The 27,477-nt window shown below is 41.9% G+C and overlaps 1 protein-coding gene across 15 annotated transcripts; it reads left to right on the top strand.

The window, feature by feature from the left end:
• The first annotated feature begins 589 nt into the window (after positions 1 to 589).
• SPOP (speckle type BTB/POZ protein) lies at positions 590 to 27,058 on the top strand. Of its 15 annotated transcripts, none has more exons than XM_083147338.1 (11): positions 590 to 748; positions 2,175 to 2,265; positions 7,992 to 8,122; positions 8,230 to 8,351; positions 8,883 to 9,034; positions 9,127 to 9,254; positions 9,442 to 9,619; positions 20,956 to 21,011; positions 22,244 to 22,366; positions 25,595 to 25,737; positions 25,871 to 27,058. In XM_083147338.1, exons 3-11 carry the CDS (start codon positions 8,045 to 8,047, stop codon positions 26,013 to 26,015), a joined length of 1,125 nt encoding a protein of 374 aa, XP_083003464.1. In that variant the 5' UTR covers positions 590 to 748; positions 2,175 to 2,265; positions 7,992 to 8,044; the 3' UTR covers positions 26,016 to 27,058. The 15 variants fall into 15 exon arrangements, with proteins under 15 accessions (XP_083003464.1, XP_083003470.1, XP_083003461.1 ...); XM_083147344.1 differs by having other exon boundaries at positions 7,974 to 8,122; XM_083147335.1 differs by having other exon boundaries at positions 2,170 to 2,265.
• Positions 27,059 to 27,477: the final 419 nt, after the last annotated feature.

Genomic DNA, 27,477 nt, shown 5'->3' with positions numbered 1-27,477 from the left:
AGCTTAAATGTAAGTAGTGAGGACTTGACCAATGTGCTACTAGGGGCTGATGGCCAAAGATGGAGATGAGTATGTGGACAAATATGGTCGCTGAGTATGGGAGAGCTGTGAGTTAAAGAGAAGAGGGATTTGACAACAGGAGGGAAGAGGGCCCTGCTCTGATGAGCTTACAATCTAGTAGGAAGAGGAGGCGAGTGCCATGACAACCAATTCGCAGCTTCGTATAATTTTATATAATGCACTTAATGAAACATCAAAACTGATTGGCTGCCATACTTGTCCACTATTATCACTGCATACCTCCCAACATGACCCTCTCCAGGAAGGATATCAATTGACCTGTTTAAAAACAGGTGATGCCAAGCAAAAGTTTAGCATGAAGTTTAGAAACAGAGCATTGCATCCCTCCTGAAATAGGTCATGGTGGGGTGTATTGTTGTTTCCATCTTAAGGAAATGTCACCGAGGGCAACAAAGTTACATGCAAAATAACTTCCACTATTGGTGGATGAATCCTGGAAAGAAAAATGAGTCGGCGCATGCGCATTTGTCTCGCTCAAGCTCCGGGATTCGTACGCACTGACGTCATGGCGCCGGGCCTGGGGACGTTCCAGGGGGTGGAACGGACGACCTCTGTGACGTGGGAGTTCCTCAGCCTTTGCTGCTGTATTGTGCAGCGGTTGCTTCCGATGGACGGTAACGTTGATTTGCTCCGTAAGCGGGAGATGGAGCAGTGAGTTGCATAACCGGTACGTGTATCTTAAAACAGGATAGAGACAGTGCGCATGTGCGTCTAATAACCTGCCCGCTTCACTGCGCATGTCTTCCGTCATATCCCAGTGCGCATGCGTTGACTTAACTAGAATATCCTGTTGCGCGTGCGTAGCGTCTAGTATCGCTGTATGGCGGAAAGAGCACGGACTGTCTGCGCATGTGCGATACCGCCTCTGGGATAACGCATGCGCTGTGCAGCTCTGCAGGGTTTCTGGCTTGCCAGATAGTGAGCATTCCTATGCCCCCATATGCTGCCACATTATGATCTGCCCTGCATGTTAGGGTGACAGAGGCGCTAAGGCGTAGCTCCCTAGGGGGTGGTGGCCGCAGCACGGGATATTGGTTCCGCGTACTTCGAGGGGGAGGAAATAGGGCCCCTGGGAACCTGAGGGGGAGGGGCTACGAACCAGGAACTGACAGCTGATGAACACTTGGAATGAATATTTCCTGTAGTTTTGTGGTGATCAGTATTCTGTAATACTGTGAAATCAGAGGTATAGTGTGTAAGTAGCATGTGTTGTTTGGTGTGTGCTGGCATAGAGAGTGTTTGTGTACAGTGTTTCATACCTACAGTATGTGTACACATAGTAACAGGCAGGAGCCATCTCTTTCCATATGATCTAGTTGTGGAGTTTTACCTTTCAGAGTAGCATGATTGTGTGAATGTATGTATTATGCAGTTTTCGAAAATGTAACTTTTTTATTGACCAGTGCCTTTTCTCTTATCTCATGGTGGTAGTTGTTTTTATGGGATAATTTGTTGGTTTGTACACTAAATTGACCCATACATCAGCAATCCCCCTTCCCCCTAAAAAAGGATTAGTAGATTATTTGGTCCATCCCCACCCCCACATTTAACAGTTTTCCAATCCACAAATATTTATGCAGATATATGGGCAGGATAACATTCTGGGATTGATGAGGATGGCAATGCAAAGGCCCTTGTTCAAACCAAACAGCGCATACTGTATATCAGGGGTCTTCATCCTGTGAAATTAGCATACCATGCCACCGTTTTATCATGCCCTAATGTCTAGACAGAGGCAAGGCATCTTGGGATGTGTAGTTCCACAACAGCTGGAGGGTAGCATGTTGACTACCTCTGGTGTATTTTCTTTTGCCTATAGTTTTAGATACTGTACAGAATTTTCTTAATTTATACTAGTTTGATAAAACTGAATACCCGGGTTATTAAAAGACCTTCAATATGTTTCCACCATATTACCAAAGACCATTTTCTTACTGACAATTTGCTTAAGACCAAATTAAGCTGTGGCTTAATTTGGAGTTTGTGACCTAGAGGCACCAAATGTCATTAGATCAATTACATTTGCATGTATTTATGAATATTAATTTCTGTTACTTGTATATAAACTTTAATCTCTGTCTCTCTAAGGATAGAATATCTGAAAAACTGGTTTGGAATTTATATAACCTATCGTTATAGAACTGCTGGCACTGACTGTTTTGATAATTCCTATTGTATCGACAGGTGAGTTTAAGGGGAATTTATACTTATTGAAGGGGTGATCAGATAATGTAGGACTTGAGATTCAGCTATTCAAATCTGAGAGCCAGCAAGTCCTTTTTAAAGATGATTGGGCAGTACTGGTGGTTTAATGCAGGCAACCTGCAGCCCTCCAGCTGTTGTGAAACTACACATCCCTGCATGCCTTGCCATAGTTTTAACATTCCCTAATAGCAAATCTGTGGCAAGGCCTAAGGAGGGCCTAAGGATGGACATGTTTGGTTTAATGGTTCGCATTACTGCTTCAGTCATAGATTCCTAAAATGGCCCTAAAGGTCCATACAGACTGGGAGATTTTGCCCAGTGTGTATGGACAACGATGGTGGGGAAAATTGTCTGAAAAATGCTCAGTGCACACACTGAGCGTTTTCTGCCCGTTCTAGCAATTTTCCCAGGAGTGGACGACTTTCCATAGCAGGATGCTACGGAAAGCTGTCCACATCTTCGCTCATCTGCGGGTAATGTCAGATCAGATGAGCTGCCCGGCCAGCGATGATGCGGGAGCATGCATCAGTGCTCACCGCTCATCACTGCCCCGCACACACTGGGCGGCTTTCAAGTTAAAAGCCGCTCAAACGAGTAGACTGAGCTGCTTTCAGCTCAAAGTCGCCCAGTGTGTATGGACCTTTACTGTGTGGAGTTACACTACTATACTTTACTGTGTAGAGCAGGGGTGTCCAAACTTTTTGCGACGAGGGCCAGATTTAGTGAGGTGAAAATGTGTGGGGGCCGACCATTCAGCCTGACATTCTTTGAATCATTAATCACATCAGAATGTTTCCCCACTGTGCCCTAATTCACTTTATGTCCCCCAGCGTCCCCCCATTCACTGTATGTCCCCCAGCCTGCCCCTTCACTGTATATTCCCCTGCCTGCCCCCATTCGCTGTATGTCCTCTACTCTGCCCTCTTCACATTATATTTCCCTGCCTGACCAACCTTCTCTGTATGTCCCCCAGCCTGCCCCTCCTTCACTGTATGCCCCCCATTCACTGTATGTTCCCCACTTTGCAACCATTCACTCTGTCCCGTAGCTTGCCCCCCCCCCCCTTCTCTGAATGGCAGGGGTTGGACGCACACACACGAAAGCCGCCAAACAAATCTCACTGTGGCGGCCGGCACCTTCTCACTGCTGCAGACAGCAAGGTAAAGGCAAGCTCCCGGGACCCCACCTTTAGTGTCCTGTGCTGTGCATCCTTCATCTGATGCTACGCCCACTTCTGGCTGGAGGCTGAGGGCCACTTGAAATGATGGTAAGGGCCGCAATTGGCCCCCGGGCCGGACTTTGGACATGCCTGGTGTAGAGGAATAATAGCAGAATAAGGGGGGTATTCAATCCCACCAGTGACAGTCCGAATTGTCGAGCATTTGTTTTGCTCGACATGAATATTTAGCTCGACAAGTCGAGTTCTCGCCTATTCAAACTGTAATTTCAATCCCACCAGTAACAGTCCGAATTGTCGAGCATTTGCATTTGTTTTTCTCATTTTGCTAACTGAAAATTTAGCTCGACAAGTCGAGTTCTCCCCTAGAGGAAAGTGGCAATTGTCAGAGATAGGCTTCATTTTTATAGTCAATTATATAAAAGTAGATATCTTGTTAAAAATGAAAATTCTCCTATAAAAACCATTTCCAAATCAGCAGACTGCACAATGCTGGTATCTCCCTGAAGTCTCAGTACAGGAATGAGAGCTCTGAGGTAAATTGCAATGCATTGCATTGTAGAAATAAACAAAAGAATGGCAACAAACAAACTAAACATAGGTGTTTGATCAAACCAGAAGTAGACATAAATAGACATGTATACAGAAGACTTTCAATGGGCAAAATGCAGCACAGTGAACATGAAAGGTGAGCAGAAAAAAAGATAATACTTCTTATATGCCAAATGGAATAATTTAAACAAATGCGTAATAATACAAGCTGAAAACTGATGCTGACAATGGAATAATGGGTTAACCCCTTCCCGACATTGCCTTTTAAGGTAATTTTTTTTTTTTTTTTCCTCCTTGTGTTCAAATAAGCGTAACTTTTTTAATTTTCCGGCTATATAGACACATGAGGGCTTTTTTTTTGCGGGACAAGTTGTACTTTCTAATGGTACCATTTACTATACCGTATAATATTCTGGGGAATCAGGAAATAATTCAATGTGGGGTAAAAAAAAAAAAAAACGCAATTCCACAATTTTGCGCTGGTTACGGTTTTTTTGGAGTTCATAGTTCGTTTAAAATGATGGGTTATCTTTATTCTATGGGTCGTTACGATTCCGGTGATACCAAACTTATATAGTTTTCGTTACATTTTACCACAAAAAAAAAAAATAGAAAATGTTACGGTTTTTCGAATTTGCGTCGCGTCGCCATGTTCTGCGGCTTATAACTTTTTTATTTTTCCACCTACGGACCTGGGTGAGGGCTCATTTTTTGCGGGCTGAAGTGTACTTTTTAATTAATACCATTATGGGATATGGGCGACTTTCTGATCTCTTTTAGCTATTTTTTTTTGGGTAGGCGATGCGACCAAAAAGCGTAGTTTTGGCGTTGGGGATTATTTTCCGTTTACGCCTTTAACCGTGCGGGATAACTAATGTTATATTTTAATAGATCGGACTTTTAGGAACGCGGCGATACCAAATATGTTTATTTTTTTTATTATTTATTTATTTTTATTTGGGAAATGGGGAAAGGGGGGTGATTTGAACTTTTAATATTTTATTATTTTTTTTTTATTTTTAAACTTTATTTTTTTTTTTTTTTTACTTTTACTACAAGGCCCCCTAGTGTACTTGACCACTAGGGGGCGCGATCGCCTGTACTAGGTTCAGCCATAGAGCTCTATGGCTGAACGTAGTGATTTTTTTCACTTCCTATTACATCCTGCCTGAGGCAGGATGTAATAGGTATGAATACACGGACAGCACAGGGGTCTACATTAGACCCCTGGCTACCATGGCAACCGATCGGCACCCTCCGATCGCGCTGCGGGGGGCCCCGATCGGCGCCGGAGGGGGGCGCCCCCCCTCCGATCAGCTATTTAAGCACTGCGGGCGCTTTGCCCGCGGTGCTTAAAGGGTTAAACGGCCGCGATCGGCGAACTCGCCGCTCGTGGCCGTGAGAGCAGGGACATGGCTGTAATATACAGCCATTACCTGCTCTCTATCAAGCCAGCTCACTCCGTGAGCTGGCTTGATTCACCCCCAACCGACATATGACGTATATATACGTCATATGTCGGGAAGGGGTTAAAGCATACCATATAAACATGCAGCAAATGTAAAGTTAATCAAAAGAGGAATATTTAGCAAAATATCACAAAGACAGAAGTCAAGATAAGCACTACAAACATTAGTACAATCCTGCATATACATTAACACAATTTATGAACATGCAACAAGAGAAACTCCCTTGTCACGACAGAAATAATTGTCGAGTTAAATTTGAGGGAAGAGTGATTTCAAACAGTCGAGGTCAGGTGAATTCTTTGACATTGAATAGACTGCAGGAATTATCTCGACAGATTTTACCCAAAATAACTCGACAAGTCGAGTTATGTTCAACTCGACAGTCGAGCAAACCGAAAACCAAATCAGGTGAGCTCTGCTCGACAAGTCGAGAAAACTAGACAATGAATAGGTGACCTCATAAATAACCAACCTCTCGTCGAGAAAACAACAAAGCTCGACAAAAATAAGGAGCTCGACAGACATTGAATACCCCCCTAAGTCACCGGGGAAATTTACTAAGATGGCAGTTCTTTCACATGAACTGTTGCTATGGTCAACCAATCAGAAACAAATTATTTAATTTAGCACCTTCTAGAAGATAATCAATAGTATCTGATTGGCTGCCCATAGCAACATCCCATGTGATATAGAACTCCCATCTTAGTAGATTTCCCCCACAGTGTATTCCCATTCCCGTAAAGGAGTAACCAGAGGATTCGATCACGTCCAACTACTATTCTGTTATTTTAGAATTTGTTCAATGTTGTAATATTTATGATTATTTATTACCATAATTGATCTAATGCACTCTGATATGGAGAATAAGCAAGATCTACACATTTAGGGCCGTATTCATTATGGGAATCAAATCCAAGACCTCAGTACTGTGACACAATAATGCTAAACATTTCCACAAAAATGAAATAGCATGGAAAGGTTGTAGAGAGATAAAGAGAAGAGAAAATATGGGTCAGCTACTCATTAATGACCTGCTCCATCAGATACAGAAATCGTTTCTAGAGAGTGGGAACATTACTACACAGTCTCTGACATGCTATTTGTTATAGGGTAGGTAGTGTGACATTTGGAAATGTACAGTCACCACTGTGTATAGTTTGAAAGTAGTTTCCTTAATAGCAGTGTTTATATATGACTGCATTTGTGTTCTTTAATGCAAGCTCTGTGCCCACATATCTCCCAAGCCTTTGTGTAACATTCCAGGGAATGACCCACTGGGGCAAGGACACTGTGATATAAAAGGGAGATAATTCTGTGGCTGCTTGCAGAGTACATACATACATTTAACCGTAGATCGGATTAATCCATTGTTGTTAAATGTTTTATTTGTCACACTAGCCAGTGAATGAGTTTGGAGCAAACACTCCCATACTATGGAGGGTATTCAATCTCCCGCCGCTATTCCCTATGGGGTAATGTCTTCCCCAACAGCATTGAACAGGGATCTCGGGAGAAAATGCCTGACTTCACAAGCAGTCGGGCACGTTCTGCCGAGAGCGACCGGTAATTGAGGAGCTCCCGGCCGTAGCTCGACAATTTCCAGCCACATCTCATGGCCACGCCCCCCTTTTCAGGGCTCGGCAGGCGGGACATTGAATCCCAACTGCCGATTCAGTGTCGAGCTGACCGAGAACAGGACAGGGTCACGGCTGTGGGGCCAGCCCGACAGTCGTGACCCTGCATTGAATACCCACTTATGTAAGAATGTGCTGCGTCCTTCTCTGATTCGGAGGGAAGCATGTTTAGTACTATTACCCTTAGGAGGAATGTGTGAATGTATGCCACCTTATCTGGGTTATAGTACTGTAGATCTGTATTCAGTGAGCTTGTGTAATTAGCTGAAACTCACAAACATTCAAAGTAGGTTGTACAGTTGGCATAGAGCAGGCATGTCCAACGTTGGCCCTCCAGATGTTGTGAAACTACACATCCCAGCACGCTTTGCCACAGTTTTGCTATTAGAGAATGCTAAAACTATTGCAAAGCATGTAGTTTCACAACATCTGGAGGGCCAACGTTGGACATGCCTGGCATAGAGTATGCCACGGTTGGTCAGTGGTTTTGGGGAGCCATGATAGTAAATGTAATGTGCCCTCTGGAATGGGGACATCCTCTATGTTTTGAGTAGCATGCCAGGAGATCACATGGCTTATTTTAGTGAAGTCACATGGTAATACCATTCATATATGGCAGGGCTGGGCAATAGTAGCCCTTCAGCTGTTGATGAACTACACATCCCCGGATTCTTTACATTAGTTTTGCTATGGGGCCATGCTGAAACTGATGCAAGGCATGCTGGTATGTGTAGTTCATCAACATCTGTAGGGTCGCTATTGCCCAGCCCTGATATATATGGGCAGGACAAGCCCTTTGACTTTTTTTGTGTTCTATATTTGATTAGCAGCTTTCCATGCACTAACTTTTTTAAGGTGGTGTTTTTCTGTCAGGAGAAGGCCCCTTGGGCTCCTTCCTCCGCCTCGCTAAAGCTGTCAAACTGGCGATGTCGCGAGTACCAAGTCCCCCTCCCCCGGCTGAGATGTCCAGTGGTCCTGTGGCTGAAAGCTGGTGTTATACACAGGTGAGTTACTGTGTACCGTCAATAACATAATGGAAAGTAGCATTTTGTTAATGGATATGCTGAAGTTTGGAAGAGACTGATAAAGCGTCTTTTATTCTTCATCACAGATAAAGGTTGTAAAATTTTCATACATGTGGACAATCAACAATTTCAGCTTCTGTCGTGAGGAAATGGGTGAGGTGATAAAGAGCTCCACTTTTTCTTCAGGGGCCAATGATAAACTGAAATGGTAAGTAGCAAGAAGGTGTTTTCTGCATGATTGGTAAATTGGATGTATGTCTATTTAATATTCTAGGTCTGCTGACTTTCTGATTAATGAAAGTCACCAATGGGCCTTTGAGACTTTTAGGGGGGTATGCAATCCCGGATTATGGCTTTAGGTCCCTCCCAAAAGCCGTGATCCTGGCCGGTTTGCCCGACAGCAAATCGGCAGGTGGGATTCAATGTCCCGTCTGCAGATCGGCGAAAGGGGACATGTCCGCGTAAACAGGCATGGATTGTCGATATACGCCCGGGATTGCTACAATCCATGGTCATTATGGGCAGAATGGCAGAGGCCGTGATGCCTCTTCAATCTGTGAAGACATCGGAAATAGCAGTGGAGGATTGCATGCCCCCCCCCCTAATACTGGACACTGCTGAATGTCCAACATTGTGACCTTTTATTTTACATTTATTTTTAAAAAGGTTGGACTCCAACCATTAAAAAGTTGAAGCACTCCTATTTGTTAATATTTCTGGATTTTCCCATTACCTTCAGGTGCCTGCGAGTAAATCCTAAAGGATTGGATGAAGAGAGCAAGGACTATTTGTCCCTCTACTTGCTCCTGGTCAGTTGTCCAAAGAGTGAGGTGCGGGCTAAATTCAAATTCTCCATCCTCAATGCCAAAGGAGAGGAGACTAAGGCAATGGGTATGTAGCTTATAAGTTTATCCAAGCATTTTCAAATTTCATTAGCGACTGCCCTTTTATTTTATTATGCTTTTGTGTCTTTTGTCTTTTAGAGAGTCAGCGGGCATACCGTTTCGTACAAGGAAAGGACTGGGGCTTTAAGAAATTTATTCGCAGGGATTTTTTGCTTGATGAGGCTAATGGGCTCCTCCCAGATGACAAGTTGACACTCTTCTGTGAGGTATGTACTTGTGTTGACACCCAAAAAAGGCCTGAAAACCGTTTTTTTCCATCCATCTAGCAGGCAAATGGCATGCAACCTCTAATAACCCAGATTTGTTGGGGTTTCTATGTGTTTTTTTTTTTTAAATTTTATATTTTTGTCAATTTTCTTTTTCTTTAACCATTACATCTTTTTTTCCCCCCAGGTTAGTGTCGTTCAGGACTCTGTGAACATATCCGGCCAGAATACAATGAACATGGTCAAAGTACCAGAATGTCGCCTAGCCGATGAACTTGGAGGACTGTGGGAGAATTCACGTTTCACTGACTGCTGCCTGTGCGTGGCTGGACAGGAGTTCCAAGCACACAAAGCAATCCTAGCAGGTCTGTCTAAAAGGAAACCTTTCTTATTGTACAGTATGTGGTGTAAGTTCATATGGTAGGGATTCTCTTGCTGTGACAGTTGAGTTGCTGTTAACTTGTTAAATTAACTAGTCATTTGAATAAAAGAAGTCTGTCCTAAAGGTGCTCACACATGGGCCCTTATTCAGATCTGATCGCAGTACAAATTTGTTTGGAAAATGGGCAAAACCATGTGCACTGCAGGTAGGGCAGGTGTAACGTGTGCAGAGAGAGTTAGATTTGGGTGGGGTGTTGAAACTAAAATCTTAATTGCAGTGTAAAAATAATGCAGCCAGTATTTACCCTGCACAGAAACAAAATAACGCACACAAATCTAACTCTCTCTATAGATGTTACACCTGCCCCGCCTGCAGTGCACATGGTTTTTCCCATTTTCCAAACAAATTTGTACTGCGATCAGATCTGAATAATGGTGTGTACACGCTGTGAGATGTGCCGTGCGATGCGATCCCCCGATGCGATCAGATCGCATCGCACGGCATGCATGCTATGGCATACGATTTTGACTATATAGTGAAGATCTGCACTATATAGTCAAGGCAACCAAGACTAAAACCCTTGCGATCTGCGTGCGATAACGATGTGTACACGCCATAAGGGCCATGGTGAGATGTGTGCTTGGTGCGATTTAGGACTAGACTGTGTGTGTTATGCTATTTGGACTATACACACTGCGATTTTTACTTCACCAGATTTTGACTACACTACAAAAGAATGTAGCACAATTGCATGCAATGTAGTACAAAAAAAATACCTGCATGCACATACTATTTTGCCTTGGAATATTGACCACTTAGGAGCGTGCATCCCAAGGGAAAATAAAGATGGTGCATTTTTAAGTAGATACAATACGATTTGAATTAAAAAGCTCAAATTGAACTTGATAATCACATGGGCACCATAAGGTGAAGATGCGGAAGGCTATGCTTTGTATTATGCCACATTAATGACTGGGCATTTGGATGATGGGTATTAGGTTGTCAGTCAATAGATCAACCACTATTGGTCAACATGGACGGTAGGTCATACTTTGCCATCCACGTGGGCTATGATTGTGAACAGTAAAGCTTGGCGAGCAAAGCGTTACACTTATTGGGGTTCCATGTGCTTAAGTGAAAAAATCATGTCAACCTTATCTGTGTTGACCTGTTGCTTGTGCCGCTCTTTTCCCATGTCTCCTTTTTGCTTGTCAATCCTATGAGCCACACTCAATCACTGTGTACAACTGGCAACTTGATACCATGTTGCTCATGCCTACTATACTTGTATGTAATGAAAAACAGTACCTGAGACCCTGCTCTTTAAAATAGTAACATAGCAGTCTGTGGTACTCGCATGTTGAATATATTTTTCGCATATCAATTGATTTCCAAACCACCATTTATTTTACTCCGCAAGGCCCATACACACTTGAAGATTTTCATTTCAAAAGACTTTGCCAAAATCTTTGATAGATATATCTTTCACCAAAGTAGTGCGTACACACTGAGCTATTGTCCCCAAAGAGCAAGAGATTTTCAGAAGGGCGAAAGACTTTGCTGAAAATCTTTCATTATAAATGGGCTGGGTTTGAATTCCAAGGGTTCCGACGTGGCAGCCCTCACCGCATCACCCGCCAGCCTCCCCCCCGTGGAGCCATGCAGCGCCGGCCGCATCACCCGCAGCCCCTTCCCTCCCTCGGAGCGATACCCCGTGGAGCAATGCAGCACCCGCATCACACCCCCTTCCCCAGTGGAGCGAGTAGTGCCGGAGCGCCCCCCCGCCTGGGGCGCTACCTGGCCATATAAAATATATATATATATATATATATATATATATATATATATATATATATATATATATATATATATATATATATATATATATATATATATATATATATATATATATATATTCCAAGGAGAAAGACCGCACTCACACTGGGGGTGATAGTTCAACAATGGGGTGCATGCGAAGGAGTCCAGACAGGAATCAGTCCTCCAATATGTAGCAGGATTCTCGTAAAGAGACGCAAGCACTCTCCACTTTATCAAAGAAATGATACTTTTGATAAAAATAAATTCGTTTTTAATTTTCAGCAAAGATTATCAGGTAAATCCCGATTTCACCATAGCCCCGACGTTTCGGTCCTTAAGAACATGGACCTTTATCAAGGAGCGTTTGGTGGTGAATAAAGGTAATGACAGGGAGCTTCAGGAGCAACAGGTGTACACCAGCATAGGTGCAGTGGGTGAGACACTGCACCTATGCTGGTGTACACCTGTTGCTCCTGAAGCTCCCTGTCATTACCTTTATTCACCACCAAACGCTCCTTGATAAAGGTCCATGTTCTTAAGGACCGAAACGTCGGGGCTATGGTGAAATCGGGATTTACCTGATAATCTTTGCTGAAAATTAAAAACGACTTTATTTTTATCAAAAGTATCATTTCTTTGATAAAGTGGAGAGTGCTTGCGTCTCTTTATGAGAATCCTGCTATATATATATATATATATATATATATATATATATTATATTATATTATATTATATTATATTATATTATATTATATTATATTATATTATATTATATTATATTATATTATATTATATTATATTATATTATATTATATTATATTTATATATATTTATATTATATATATTATATATATATATATATATATATATTATATTATATATATATGACAGTAGTAGCGGACCAGCACTCCTCCCTTGAAAGTATTCTGCTGTCGTGCCTTCCGATACAAGTAACTACGTTAGAGGAAGAAATGGCGGCACTGGCAGTCTTGTTGAGGAAAATCAATGCATTTAATTCACATCACAACAACCAAACGTGCATAGGTGTCCGACGTTTCGGGGTGGTATCCCCGTTTTCAAGGTGCAGAAAAACAACAGCATTACATGTGTTAGGACTCCTACCTTTATGGGGTAGAAGATCTGAAGGCGGGAGCCCGTTCTCTGCGGCGGCGTCCGGCGTATGACCGGAAGTGGTCAGTGCTCACCTTCCGGCTCTTCCGCCGGGAGCGCTTGTCGCAGGTAACCCAGGCAACCTGCATAAACAAAGTGGAGTGTGCATGAGTGAGACATGTACAGTGTCAAAATACAGAACGTATAAGTGTAGACAACATTTAGATATAAAAAAACGATTTAAAAGGTATCTCTCTGTGGCTCTGTATGGCCGTTGCTTGCAGCTTCACTGCCGTTAGTACTATTTAATGCACTTTTCAAGCATAGCATTGTATTTCAAACAGAAGTCGACAGCCGTGTCAACATTGCGATACATGATGTTCCTGCTCGCGGAATCCGCTGTGAAATACAGCGAATATCGCAGGCAGTGTCACAGTGATATATGTTTGCAAATATTGTTAACTATTTTTAAGTATTATTAACTCAGAATGGGAGAAGGGGACTTATGCACTCCCCAAAGTCCCCTTCTCCCATTCTGAGTTAATAATACTTAAAAATAGTTAACAATATTTGCAAACATATATCACTGTGACACTGCCTGCGATATTCGCTGTATTTCACAGCGGATTCCGCGAGCAGGAACATCATGTATCGCAATGTTGACACGGCTGTCGACTTCTGTTTGAAATACAATGCTATGCTTGAAAAGTGCATTAAATAGTACTAACGGCAGTGAAGCTGCAAGCAACGGCCATACAGAGCCACAGAGAGATACCTTTTAAATCGTTTTTTTTATATCTAAATGTTGTCTACACTTATACGTTCTGTATTTTGACACTGTACATGTCTCACTCATGCACACTCCACTTTGTTTATGCAGGTTGCCTGGGTTACCTGCGACAAGCGCTCCCGGCGGAAGAGCCGGAAGGTGAGCACTGACCACTTCCGGTCATACGCCGGACGCCGCCGCAGAGAACGGGCTCCCGCCTTCAGATCTTCTACCCCATAAAGGTAGGAGTCCTAACACATGTAATGCTGTTGTTTTTCTGCACCTTGAAAACGGGGATACCACCCCGAAACGTCGGACACCTATGCACGTTTGGTTGTTGTGATGTGAATTAAATGCATTGATTTTCCTCAACAAGACTGCCAGTGCCGCCATTTCTTCCTCTAACGTATATATATATATATATATATATATATATATATATATATAATATTTGCTGCCTTTAAATGAATACATTGGTGGCAGTTGGCAGAAATATATAAACATTGGTGGTCAGTGTGTTTAGCTGGGCAGACAGCACTTCTGTGCTGTCTGCTCCGTGTTGTGGGGGGCGGGGCGGGGCCAGCCGGGTGTTTAACCTGGCCGGGGAGCAGCAGCAGCGCCAGCCGGGCGGCCAGAGGGAGAGCGCAGGGTGCCGTGAGTATGACAGGCGAGGGGGCGGGGGGGGCAGCGGGGCGGTCCGCCGGGCTGAAAGTGGTTAATCTTTCAGCCCGGCAGGCGTACACACATGGCGATGATGGATGAAAAACCATCCATCATCGCCTCATCTGCTGGTAAAACCAGCAGATGAACCACTTTCCTAGCGATGATGCGGGAGCGTGCATCATCGCTAGTGGGCAATCACTGGGCCATACACACTAGGCGATTTTGAGCCGAAAATCGCTCAAAACGGCTGTTTTGAGCGATTTTCAGCTGAAAATCGTCAAGTGTGTATGGGCCTTAAAAGTGATGTTTGTGCCCAATTAGTCTGCATAAAGGACAATTGTGGCATCCACAGTGCTTTCCCATTGTAACAGTTTCTTCAGTTTGATTGGTTTATATTTGATATTCTTTAATGTTAATCTACACAGTGCTAAATTATTCCCTGAGTTTGTAGAATGCTGGTGGAAGCGCAGCGCTATTTGGAGTTCTGTGCTTTGTGCTTCTTTTAAATTACAATATAAAATATACAAATGTGTCTCATTGTTTATGGCAAGTAATTAATTATAAGCCTACAATGAGAAGTGGTAGATTTTGACACAGGAAGGAGAACAGTGTATGAAAAGGACCCAAGGCTAATAGATTTGCAAGAATGGGAAATAACAAAGTACTTGGTAGTTAAAGTGGAAAGAACAGATTTTGATAGGTTATGTTTCTTTTTTCTTTTTACTATTGAATGTTTGATCCATTTAATTTACAGAATTTGAATTTTCCATTTGTTGTGACATTATATTGACTGTTGCTTTATTGGCTGTTTATTTCTGTGTCACTAATGCTGGGTACACACCAAAACGATTTGGATTGTATGCAATAATAAAGAATACAGTATGTATCAATGCCTATTTCCCTATAGATTGTAAGCTTGCGAGCAGGGCCCTCCTACATTTTGACTGTCTGTAAATACTTTGTTTTGTTTGTATCACTGTCCCCTTTGTAAAGCGCAACGGAATATGCTGCGCTATATAAGAAACTGTTAATAAATAAATAAATCGTGCGATACGATTTGATCCCATCTGTATTCAGATGAATGGATCTTATAAAGATCCTACATGCAGCAGATAGGATCCAGGTAGGATCGGAATCGGATCCAACCAAACGATTTTGACCCAATCGGTCTGAACTGGATCCAGATTGATGGGATTGTGCCCAAATCTTTTGGTGTGTACCCAGCATTAGATAACCACAATTAGAATTGGTAAAGACTGATATTTCAAGGATTTTGGTTTCCAACCCATTTATTTATGTGGAGTAGTTGTAACTAAAATAATCTTTGGCCTTTTATAGAAGAAGCTTCAGAGCTTTTAAATGTCATACCTTTTCAAAATTATTATCTGCTAATATATACCTGTACTTCACAAAATGGATGCCTCATATGCTTTCCTCACAGTCAGCTAGCCAGTTTAAGATTTTCCTTCCAGAAAGGATTGAGCCATGGGGTCTGATTCAGAGGCGAATACTACTGTACAACCTTTGGTAGGAACTGCTTGAGCGCTAAAATGCAAATGCTGCTGTCGGTCTTCCCATTGTGCACCTGCATGCGGCGGAAAGCAATGGGATTCCCACTTTTACCATCTATAGACGGTGCAAGAACGTGTTTATGAATGCTCTACTATTGGTGCACCAACGTCACTTGCTACAGCCAGTGGCGTACACAGCATTTCCTAATGAAATTCCCCTCAATATGGCCTCCTGTGGCTGTGGTTTTGCACTTGAGAGCACACCCACATTCGCTGACTTAGCAGTGACACACCCTTTTTTGTAAGCATCTCAGGTCACCGCATATAAAAATCCATTGTGTGCCGCCATTTTTATTGCAAGTGATTCCTTACACAACAACGTTCTCTGTGTACAGTCGGGAATGCATGCGCCATAGCAGGTTTTCTGTAGTTTTAGTGCAGTCGCAAACAATTTCACGACTGCACAAACATCGGCATTGCATCCACCTCTGAATCATACAGAAAACAATATATTTTGAGCGCTACGGGCCTATGTTTTGAGTGCTGTGTGCAAGTGGGTGCCCTTTGGAAGGGGGTTGCCGCCCCCAAAAAGGTTAGCAAAAAGAAGGAAATACCAGTAGGCGCCTTATGCACACAAATATAACAATTTATTAAATGAACCTATCATACACAAATTAATTAAAATAAATGGACACAATATATAACAACAAAAGCAATATCAGTATAAAAAGTTAAAAAACATGTACAATAGCAAATGCTGATTTAATGTATAGTTACCAAGTCCCGGTAGATTTTATCATATGCGCATATGATGCCAGGTACTAATGTCCCGAATTGAAGGATAAATTGCCAGCGCTCTGTGGGAGTGAATAACACCTGTAGAGTCTCCCAACAGGGTTTTTGTAATCCACAGCGGGGGTTTGAAATAACCCTGCAACCATCTGACACCGCCAGGCGTGGGGCACATTGGTGTATTTGTTACCCTGAACTGGGATCCGCTGCAAATTATTTGCCCGCAAGTAAGCACTGTGGCTGTCGTCTCCATCGACACATAAGTGTCGACTTCATCGGCTTCACTTAACCATCGTCTGCCATCACAAAGTTATTTCAAACCCCCGCTGTGGAATACAAAAACCCTGTTGGGAGACTCTACAGGTGTTATTCACTCCCACAGAGCGCTGGCAATTTATCCTTCAATTCGGGACATTAGTACCTGGCATCATATGCGCATATGATAAAATCTACCGGGACTTGGTAACTATACATTAAATCAGCATTTGCTATTGTACATGTTTTTTAACTTTTTATACTGATATTGCTATTGTTGTTATATATTTTGTGTCCATTTATTTTAATTAATTTGTGCATAATAGGTTCATTTAATAAATTGTTATATTTGTGTGCATAAGGCGCCTACTGGTAGCACCTCTGAATCATGCCCATAATCCGTAACAGAGGAACCATGTACTCCTTTCACATTGCACCTTGGACCTGGTTTATTGCCGGGTTAGTGCCCTATAGACCCAAGTTGAGGTGTGGTATAAAAGCACCACAGCTAATAACCCGGGTTGACAACCCGTCAATTCTAGATGGGTTATACGCAGGTCACCCCCTGTATAATTGTGAAAGGGGTATAACTTTAGTAGGCTACTCTTTCATTGTTCAAGTTCTAAAGGGGCATACACATGTAGAGATGTGTGTTAAGCAATTTTGCTATGCTATTTATTGTAGGCGAGTTCCTGGTATCAATATGGGCATACACACGGAGAGATCTGTGCTTGCTTTCTATGCAATCTGAGTAGAATAGCATAAAATCTCTCCGTGTGTATGCCTGTGTAAGAGGGCACCTCTGGCAGATGATGCACAAGTAAAATGTGAGAGAAAGTTTTGATTTAAAGTAAATCCTCCTAATCCTAATCCATTTCTTATCTAGGATATTTTGTCTTCTGTCCTTTTTAACAGCTTAGGACAGGTCCATATACAGTTTTAGATGGTCAGGGCACTCCTATCTATAATAATTTATATGCAGCCAGCTATTTTTGGAAGATTGCTGCTACATGTGGCTGTGATCACATATAAAGTTGCCCGTATAACATGTTGTTACATTAATCATCAGGTTTTCTTTGGGGGGTTGCGGGTGGGGGGGGGGGGGGGGGGGTGGTGGTGAAACTCAACACGTGGATTAGCAAATCACACACAGGGATTTGCCTGCGATTATTTTTCACAGTGGCTACAAAATAATCAGCACTTTGAGTAGATCAAATCGAAATTTGCCCTAAAAAAACAGTGCCAATTTCTTGCATAGGTGAAAAATATGCACCACTTGTATACCCCTCTGTGTTTCATGAAATGACTATAACCATTTTTTTGTTTCTTGGTAATGTAAAGTTTCATCGATTTTTAAATATTGCATATTTAATTTGTCTCTAATCATCAGCAAAGCATTGATTCGAAGACCTATTACTTTGTTTAACTTGGCATAGAGATGCATTCATAACCAGTTTTCCAACTGTTCCTTCACTGTATATGACTCAGATATGACTCCCTAATGGGGGAGGAAAGTACACTTTAGCCTGACTTGTACATCTTATCAGAACCTAAATAAGGTCCTGGGGATACGATGGAATGTATCATTGTTCTGGTGGGTTTGTTGACTGAATAAGGGGGTGGTGCATTCAATTATTTTTCTATTTTGTGTGTGGAATTCCCATTCTGTACAAAAGGAAATAAAATGTAGTTATGACTGGATATAGATTTAGACATAGGGGGGCAGATGTATTAAGCCTGGTAAAAAAGTTGATATCACACCAGCCAATCAACTCCTAATAGGGCCTACACATGGGGCAATTTCAGGGCATTTTCTAAGCGATCTGACTAGATTGCTTAGAAAATGCTCCTATATCAGTCCGTGTGTAAGGGACCTGCGGATCAATTATCCAGTATGCTGGATAAATCTACTTAATCGCTGGCCAGGGCCAGTATTCTCACCGGAGAACAGTGTCCCTGACAGATCGCTACGCACACATTGCTGGCAAGTCCTGAGCGATCTAGCATAGCTGATTGGCTGGTGCATTATCACCTTCTACTTTCTCTCCACTTTATCTCTTCACCAGGCTTAATACATCTGCCCCAGGGTGTCTAGAACCATGGTGAGTAATAAGTAGCACTCAAGCTGTTGTGGAGCTACAGATGGAGCCGGGCTCCCTCTTGCTGGCGAATCGCCAAATTGTCTCCGCTGGCGATCCGCCAGCAGCGAGGCGCTCCATCTGACTGAAACGCGCGTGCGTCTCAGTTTCCGGGCGGCGGGGCGACGGGAACCCTGTCCGTCTCCGCTTCAGGGAGACGGACAGGGTTAGGGGAGGCGGTGGGGACCCCAGGGGAAGTGCCGTCGAAAGGGGACGCGCGCGGATCTCGTGCGCACGCGTCCCCTTTCGCAGATCAGATGGTGGCTGGCGATTCTGCTGCCATCCCCTGCAAAGACCAGGCCGGCTCCATCTGTATCTCTGCAGCTCTACCATAGTTTTGCTACTTGGCTACATACTATAGGGTATGTTCTGATGTGTGTTGCACGGCATATTTGGATGTGTAGCTCAACAGTGGTTTGTACTGTAGGAGTCTTTCTTGTACATCATGTAAAACCTTTGGTGTGGTTCTTTTTATTTGTTTTGTACAAGTTCCATACCCCTAACAAAGTTTCCCTTTATGAGCTGGTATATAGTGTGTGTGTGTGTGTGTGTGTGTGTGTGTGTGTGTGTGTGTGTATATGTATATATAAGCCAGAAAGCACATAATTATTGGCACTGCTAGCCAGCTTAGCTGCTGTGCCATAGCTGACAGCAGCTGTGATTGTGTGCGCACATGGCAACAGTTTGATTACAGCTGTTAATTACAGAAAATAAGTTTGCAGAGCTTAACATTTAGCATAGTGTTCTTTTATTTGTCCCATTAACTCATTCCACACTGCTATTGTCAAACTTGTCTTTTTTTATTTATTTATGCAAATTCATTTTCATACAGTACAATATCATGAAGAGACTGACTTCATTTGTGTTGGTTTATGATTTTGTATTAAGAGTAGCAGGGGACAAAGGTTGGTTCCTGGCAGATAAATGGCAGACTAGTTAGCCCATACATAGAGATTATGTACAACTGTGGCGAGTTTCTGCTTATTCAAGATGTAACTATGGGGTCAATCCAATTATCATTATCACTGCAGCAGCCACACTTTACGGTGGCCCAAACTGGCACAAAAGTTCTTGCTGCCCAATAGGGCTCAGCAATTTTGTGTAAGTTCATTGCAGGACTCAGCCCTCAAGGGGTGCAGGTGCTGTGGCTGGTGTTAAAATGCAACGGCACCTCGCACACTTTTGGATTAACCCCAATGTCTGAAATCAAGCGTTAACATTTTGACAATTGGCTAATTATGTGTCCATCCAACAGTGTTCTCCCTCCTGAAAAATTTCTTCTAACTGGGTGGCGTTAAGATGTAGCCGGGTGGGGGTCTTTGCAATAATAAAGTGTTTAAATCCTGACCTTACATTGTTTTAAACTTGAGATTTGAATGCTAAGCAGCCTTTACTTTCTTGCACCACACATTTTTTTTTTTTTTTTTAAATTAACAACTCCCAGAGTATAATATACACATCCCAGAGAGACACAAAAATTGTCTTCACTGCTTCTCAGTCAGCGGACTGTTACCACCTGAACAGTGACACCTGGCTTTTATTCAAGGAGTTGGGATCGCAGTCCTCCACCCTGCACTGTGAATGGCCACATGCCTGCCCCCTGCTGCCCATGGCACTGTCCTTGCAACCCCGGAGTCTGTCTTTGACACCCAGCACACTCAACAATTAGACCTTGTTGCAGGCAGACACTGATTCTGGACTGATTGCCCGATGGGAAGATCATGTGACACTGACGTCCGCCTGCAACAAGATCTGATTGGAGAGAGTGCCGGTAGTTCGGGGACTCGGTGGATTGCCTGAAAATTTAAGCCTGGGAAAAACCCTGCATCCAGGACATGGTTTTATTTGAGCTGTTTTGAATAATAAATATCTGTGCAAAATATCTTTTATACAAAATATAGTAAATTATTATTTTAAAACAATTTTTTTGTTGGTGTAGAACTTAATTTATGAAGTAGGTGTGGAAGAAAGAAAGTAGCCAGTTATCTGATTATGGCCATGGATTCCAAATGAGAGAACCAATAATTCAGCTGCCTTGGATCACGGCCAATGAAAATCTTCAGTCTGGCTTCACACAGACAACTAATAAGAATCATCAATTTGGCTTCAGGCAAAGCACCAGCCTTCTGTTTTCTTAATATAGATATACACAGACATGGTTGGCCAAGTAGAAATGCACCTATGTTAATTAGCTTAGTCAGTGAATTGAATGTGTAATGGATTATGATGAGTATTAGATCATTTTGTGCTTTTTTTTTCCCAGCACGATCTCCCGTTTTCAGTGCAATGTTTGAGCATGAAATGGAAGAGAGTAAGAAGGTACAATAATTATATTTAAACATTTTTTTTTTTTTTTTTTAAATGATGTATAATAATTTTACACCTCATGTATATTTATGCACATATGCTGAGCCGTATGTATCGAGATGCATCTGGATCTGCATAGATGGCATATATGCCTAGTTTACACTTATTCTGGCCATATATTAAAAAGACCTGCATACAATGCAGATTATATGATCGATCAAACGATCGATTGTATGTGCTTAAAACACACACAATATTCTTACGACTGTAATCCATCCCAACAGATCTTTGTCCTACATGGGAATGCCTTTTCCCATCCTTCTCATGTTTGTCCATAATGTAAAATTGCAGGTGATTAGATCACCACTTTGATTATGGGCAAGATTTTTGGATATTGCACCCCACTGATTCTGTTTGTGTGTGGATCCTGTTAATTTTTGACTCCACGGACCAGTGGCGTAAGTTTGTCCCAGTTGCCCGGAGGCAAGATGAATATTGGTGCCCCCCACACACACGCACACAACATTATTCAAAATATAGTCTGTTATGAAATATATATTATATACTCTATGTATAAACAGAAAGAGAGGGAGAACACATATATTTCAGAACTCAGCCACAGAAGCGATTTTGATGGCTTTCAATCAATGGATTTAAACTGGCAGTGGTGGAGAGGTGCCCCCTTAAGAGCAGGAGCCCGGCGGCAGATGACTCCATTGCCTCCCAGAGTTCTGCCTCTGCCACGGACAAATATGAAGGGGGGAGAAACAGTCAATGTCACTCACATATCATAAATTGTTAAATGTATGTGGTTAAATTTCTTCCTCAAATAGCGCAGTTATCAAACTTTATTTCTGTGTATGTATTTTGGACTGACTATCCCTAACTTATAACTGCTGCTTGATTTGATGAAAGGGCCCTAGGGAGCGCCTAGTAATTACCCTAGTGGTATTACACAACTGTATTCACTCTCCATTTCGAGTCTATTTGATTTAAGTGTATGCGCAGTGGGCAAATTTGCCGCGCTAACTGGCCTAGTGCTCACTCTGCATCAGCCTCATAGTGATCAATAGTGTTGCACAGTTCCATTTAAACTGCCACATCAGCAGAAAGCATAATATGTATTCAGACATGGCTCAAACGGAGGCAAAAAGAAAAATAATATCCTGTATGGCTCTTTTCCAGCTGACTTAAAATGTTAACAATATTAGGTTCAGTATTGTTCTATGGGTTCTTCATTCTAGAATCGAGTGGAGATAAAAGATGTGGAACCAGATGTCTTCAAGGAAATGATGTGTTTTATATACACTGGGAAGGCATCCAACCTTGACAAGATGGCTGATGATCTTCTTGCTGCTGCGGACAAGGTATTGTTGGGGTTCAACTTAGGATGTCAAATCTGAAAATAAATGCTATAAATCGATGTTAATATGAGTATATATTAAGAAATGTTAGGGAAATTAGAGACCTAAAACTGGCTAAACTGTATCAACTTTTAGCAGTCCAGACTAATGAAATGTAATCTGAGTTGCTTCTTGTACAGTGGTTTTAAATGGTAACCACAATTAGATAAGTTGCTTGTAAATATGTATTTCTCCTGAAATGTCCTGCTTTAAAGGTCTAAACTACAGTTACAGATGGAGCGCCTCTCAGCCAGCACTGGGGCTCGCCAGAACTGGCTGAGAGGTGCTCCATCTGACTGGGACGTGCGAGCATCACGCACACGCGTCCTGGCAGCAGGGGACGTGAACCCTGCCCATCTCCGCTTCAGTGAGACTGGCAGGATAAGGGGGGGAGCGGGGAGGTGGGATCAGGCGGCAGGGAGCTCCGTAGTTAGGTGGACGCACGCATTCTTCTGCAAGAATGAAGGGCGCTCCATTTGTAGTTGCAATTTGACAGGCTATAAGAGCTGTCTTACTCTGATATGGGAACAAACAATACAAAGAAACCATTCTTAACAGGTCTGCCAACTGTTGCTACTTTCAGCGGTAAATTTCTAACACAAGTCTTAAGGGGTGTTCGATTTTTGACAGGTATTCCATTCGATTTTGCTTATAGAAGCAATTGATTTGATGCGTTCTCCCGTTCTCACTATGTCAAAAAGAAAAAATATATTATGCTGAAAAAAATCGAATTGAATGTGTACACTGTGCCTTGAATGCAAATCAAATTGAATGCAAAAGTGCAGATCGAATGTGAAATCCCATGAAAGGCCAAAATAAAGGGAGTGGAATTGGGGAAATCGAAAGTGAATGAATGGAATAGAAATCAAAACTAAAGTAAATCGATGCGTGTAAAAGCAAACTCGAATCGAATGCACATTGAATGCTTTTAGCAGCATTTGATGCTGATTCAATCCCAATGCGTGTTCACATTTCGTGGAAATTGAAAAGAAAAAGTCTTGCCAGGCAAGACTATATAGTAGAAATCGAATCCCAGATCGAACGGTGTCTACCCATTATTAGGGGTACATTTACTAAGATGGGAGTTCTATTGAAGATGGTTGGTTGCCCATAGCAACCAATCAGATTCTACGTCTTGGCACTTTCAAGAAAATAGTCTGTAAAATCTGATTGGTTGCTATGACTACATCCCACCTTCAGTAGAACTCCCATCTTAGTAAATTTACCCCTACGTGTTTTTCTTATTTATTTGGTCCGTACAGAAGTAGGGATGGCACAGGTCAGATGAGATGAATCTCTTTCTTTTTACACTCACCCCATAGTACATTGGTATTTCTCTGTTTTGATCAATTTTGTGCTCAAACTTGGATACATTAACTGTAAAAAATCAAGTCTTTTTGTAGCACCAAATGTCACACGTTGTAAGTGTCCCTAGCTGATGGAATACAGAAGACAACTAGAAATAATATATAGTAGTTAAGTGGTTTACACGTAACAAAATATTGGCATGTATATCTTACTTAGTGTCTAGTTGATTGATCCTATGGCACAGAGTAATAAAGTGAGAGGTATTATGCCACAGCCTAATAAATAAGGCGGCATCGTAAAAGGAAATATATTTCAGTAGCAAACAGGTTTGTCAGCAGTGTCAATAATGCAACAAAATTGTAGTAATTACATCTGTATGAGGAAAAAACTTCCAGCAGTCTAAAGAAAGCCCCAGGGACATGTGTAGGTGCTGCACAGCGGATCTATTCGAAGAGGCAGTGATTAAATTGAACTAGGCAAACCTTTTTCTTCTGTGTATTATCAGAATATCTGAGGTTTCCCATTCCAATAGAAAACCAGTAGTCCTGCATGTAGCTCCCTGCATGATAGGCAGAACTCTTATTTTGTGAAGCACAAAACATGGTTCACTGCGTCACTTAAGGTCTCTATGATAACATTGGAAGGATATCCATTAGTTTCCTTTAATATTACTTTTACCCTTTTCCCCAAGAACCTTTGACCCGGGTAAACCGGGATCATGTATTGGTGTGAAAGAGTCGACCCCAGGTAATTGTCCAGGCCTGCAATACCACGGGTGGTCAATCCAGAGTTATGTTTATAAGCTGCTCACTTTTCATGAGTCATCAACATCCACTTTTTAATGACTCACAAACCTTTGCAGGGCTAATAACCCAGGTTCAGCGTACAATGTTAAAGGGGTTTGAGCAGCTTTTCATGAGTTGAAACTTTTTATCCTGGATCAGACCTGGGATTTTGGTGTATAAGGGGTATAGATGTTAGCTTAGATCAGTGATCTACCCCTAATGCAAACAATGAATTAAGCTGATGTACATTAGTATGTTGTGTAAGCTGTTTTCTAAAGCGCTGCCTACCAAAGGTGCCTCTGTAATATCCCTGGTTTCTTGTATAGTGGAAGACAAATGTTTTTTCCACTGGGATGAAGGGAAGTTGAGATATTTGAATTAAAAGCCATTGGGACAGATGTATTAAGCCCGGTGAAGTGATAAAGTGGTGATAAAGCGTTGAGAAACTGGAAAGTGATAACGCACCAACCAATCAACTCTGAAATGTTGTTTTTCGAACTCAGCTGATTGGCTTGTGCATTATCACTTTCCACTTTATCAACGTTTTAGCATCACTTTTTCAATTCACTGGGCGTAATGCATCTGCCCCATTGTTCTGTTTTCAATCATTTTATGCAAAATAATGCTTAAACTGTTGGCGACATTGTCCTTTTAATGAGATTGCTACCAGTACTGGTTTGCCCCTGAAATCTTTACATTATAGATTTTTGAATGCTGCTCGCTCCTATTGTATAAAAGAACATTTTTGTTTGAGGTGTAGTGGGTCTTTGCACATGGCATATTTTATTTCTGTAACTAAAGCACATTCTTAACCGAGCCATACATTTATTTTGTTTGGTTACCCATCAGAGGTCTTTCATATTCTAAATTAAGTTTAAAAATGAGCAAACACTTTGATCTCGCTATGGATTATTGTATCAGTTTTCAAAAATGTCCTTGTATGTTGTCATACTTATTAGTGATTTATGCTGCATCACTGTGGGTTTCACCAAAGAAACTGATTCTAAGTTTTAGCATGATTTCCTTGATTAATAGTTTCAGAAGCAATCGCCAAACTATTCTAAAATTTCTTTGTAAATCATTTTGCTTGTGTTTACAGTATGCTCTAGAGCGCCTAAAGGTGATGTGTGAGGAAGCCCTATGTAGCAACTTGTCAGTGGAAAATGCTGCAGAGATTCTGATTTTGGCTGATTTACACAGTGCCGACCAGCTAAAAACACAGGCTGTGGACTTCATTAACTAGTAAGTGTGTTTTAAAGATGTTTTTGAAAAACTGGGAGTGGATTTTATTTGATTGTATTGTCATTGTTCTTGTATATTCTCTTTGCAATTGATTTGTTCCAAGACATTTCCTCTGATCTTTCTCTTCCCCCAGCCACGCCTCTGATGTCATGGAAACTTCAGGATGGAAATCTATGGTGGTCTCACACCCGCACCTGGTAGCAGAAGCATACCGTTCGCTGGCCTCTGCCCAGTGCCCATTCTTGGGTCCACCTCGCAAGCGCCTGAAGCAATCCTAACAAAGTGGTTATTATTTAGATAAGTTACTCTCTCTCCTCTTCCTCATCGCATGAGAGACGCTTGTTGTGGAGGGGGTGAGAGTGGAGGTTTCGATCTTTACCTCCCCCACATTGTGTGTGTTGCCACCCTACTCTCCTTTGCCACGTGGCCAGACTGAGCCTTTTGTCTCCCGTATCCTGTGAGGAGCAGGGAGCATAATAGACTTGCATTTTCCCTGACGGAACTTTATCTTAATTTATAGGGGCGGAAAGCCGTTTCCGTTCTCCTGAAAGACTTTGGAGTGCAGACATTTAAGGGCTGAGAAAAATTTCCACAGCTGTCCTCCGACCCCGTTTTTTCCCTTCCCCTGGACGATGTGGAGGCTACACTTGTGTTTATAATCTCTGGGATGCATTTTAATTTCTTTTATTTTGTGTACCCTTGTTTACCCCTCTTTCTGATTTCCATTACAGTTGCTGTTTTTTTTTTTAACCTTTTTTTAAATTTAGTTTTTATTGCCATTTCTTAGCATTTTCTCCATTCCTCCCACCAACATAACATGGTTGTTTCCAAATTCTATATTGCTGAAATGTTAAACTGTGGCTTTGCCGCTGGATGCAGCTTTCTACATGAGGTCCTGTTTCTCTCCCATAAGTGACCTATTGTTCTTAAGGCTGATTATTAGTTCAGATAACTCCGGCTGCTTCAGCCATTAAAATGTATAATGCTAATTAATTTTTGGCTGAAGTAGGTATTAATTAAATGAATTTAGACGGTTACCAGATAAGAAGGTACTGTCTTGACCTTGGTGAGAGTTAATGAATCTTTCTCCCACAGTTGCTGCATCCAGCTTTCAGGACCATTTTTTTTTTAATTTTGTTTGACCTATAACATTGTTCCATTGTCATCTTGTATTCTCACAATATTCTGTTTTGCTTTGACATTATCCTTGCCCTCCTGTACTTACAGAAGCTATTTTGTCATTGTGAGGCTCAGCCACTGATACTTCAAAGTCAGTAGATTTATTTTGTTTTTGGAGATTATAAATAATTCCTATTTTGTATTGTGTATCACAATTCTTTAAACACATTCCATCTTGTAAGAGTGCTATTGAATGTTATGCCCGATGAGTCATTTTGCTACATATAGGTTTGCTGGCAGAATTCTGGCACCCAAAGCCCATCTTAATACCAAGTTCTCGAAGGATACATTTCCAAGCTAAAGGGTTCCTTCTTTATAAGAATGGTCAATTGTTGTGTGAAAGTTGCAGTTTGTGTGGAAAGGATATGTTGTCCTCGAGCATTCGCATTTCCACATGCATGCACCACACTGGCATCTCTTGATCAAAAAACTTTGGACAAGATTAGAACTTCCCAAACTCCACCATTACAGTCCAGGTTTTATGGATATCCATACTTGAGCACAGATGACTTAAGTAGTACTTCAGTCAATTTGATTTAAGATCTGGACTTAAGCATGGAT

The sequence above is a fragment of the Crinia signifera genome, chromosome 6 (assembly GCF_055691185.1).
Source record: "Crinia signifera chromosome 6, ASM5569118v1, whole genome shotgun sequence".
In the NCBI taxonomy this organism is placed as follows: domain Eukaryota; kingdom Metazoa; phylum Chordata; class Amphibia; order Anura; family Myobatrachidae; genus Crinia; species Crinia signifera.
Note: the sequence above shows the minus strand (reverse complement) of the source record. Positions and strands in the feature narration are given on the sequence as shown.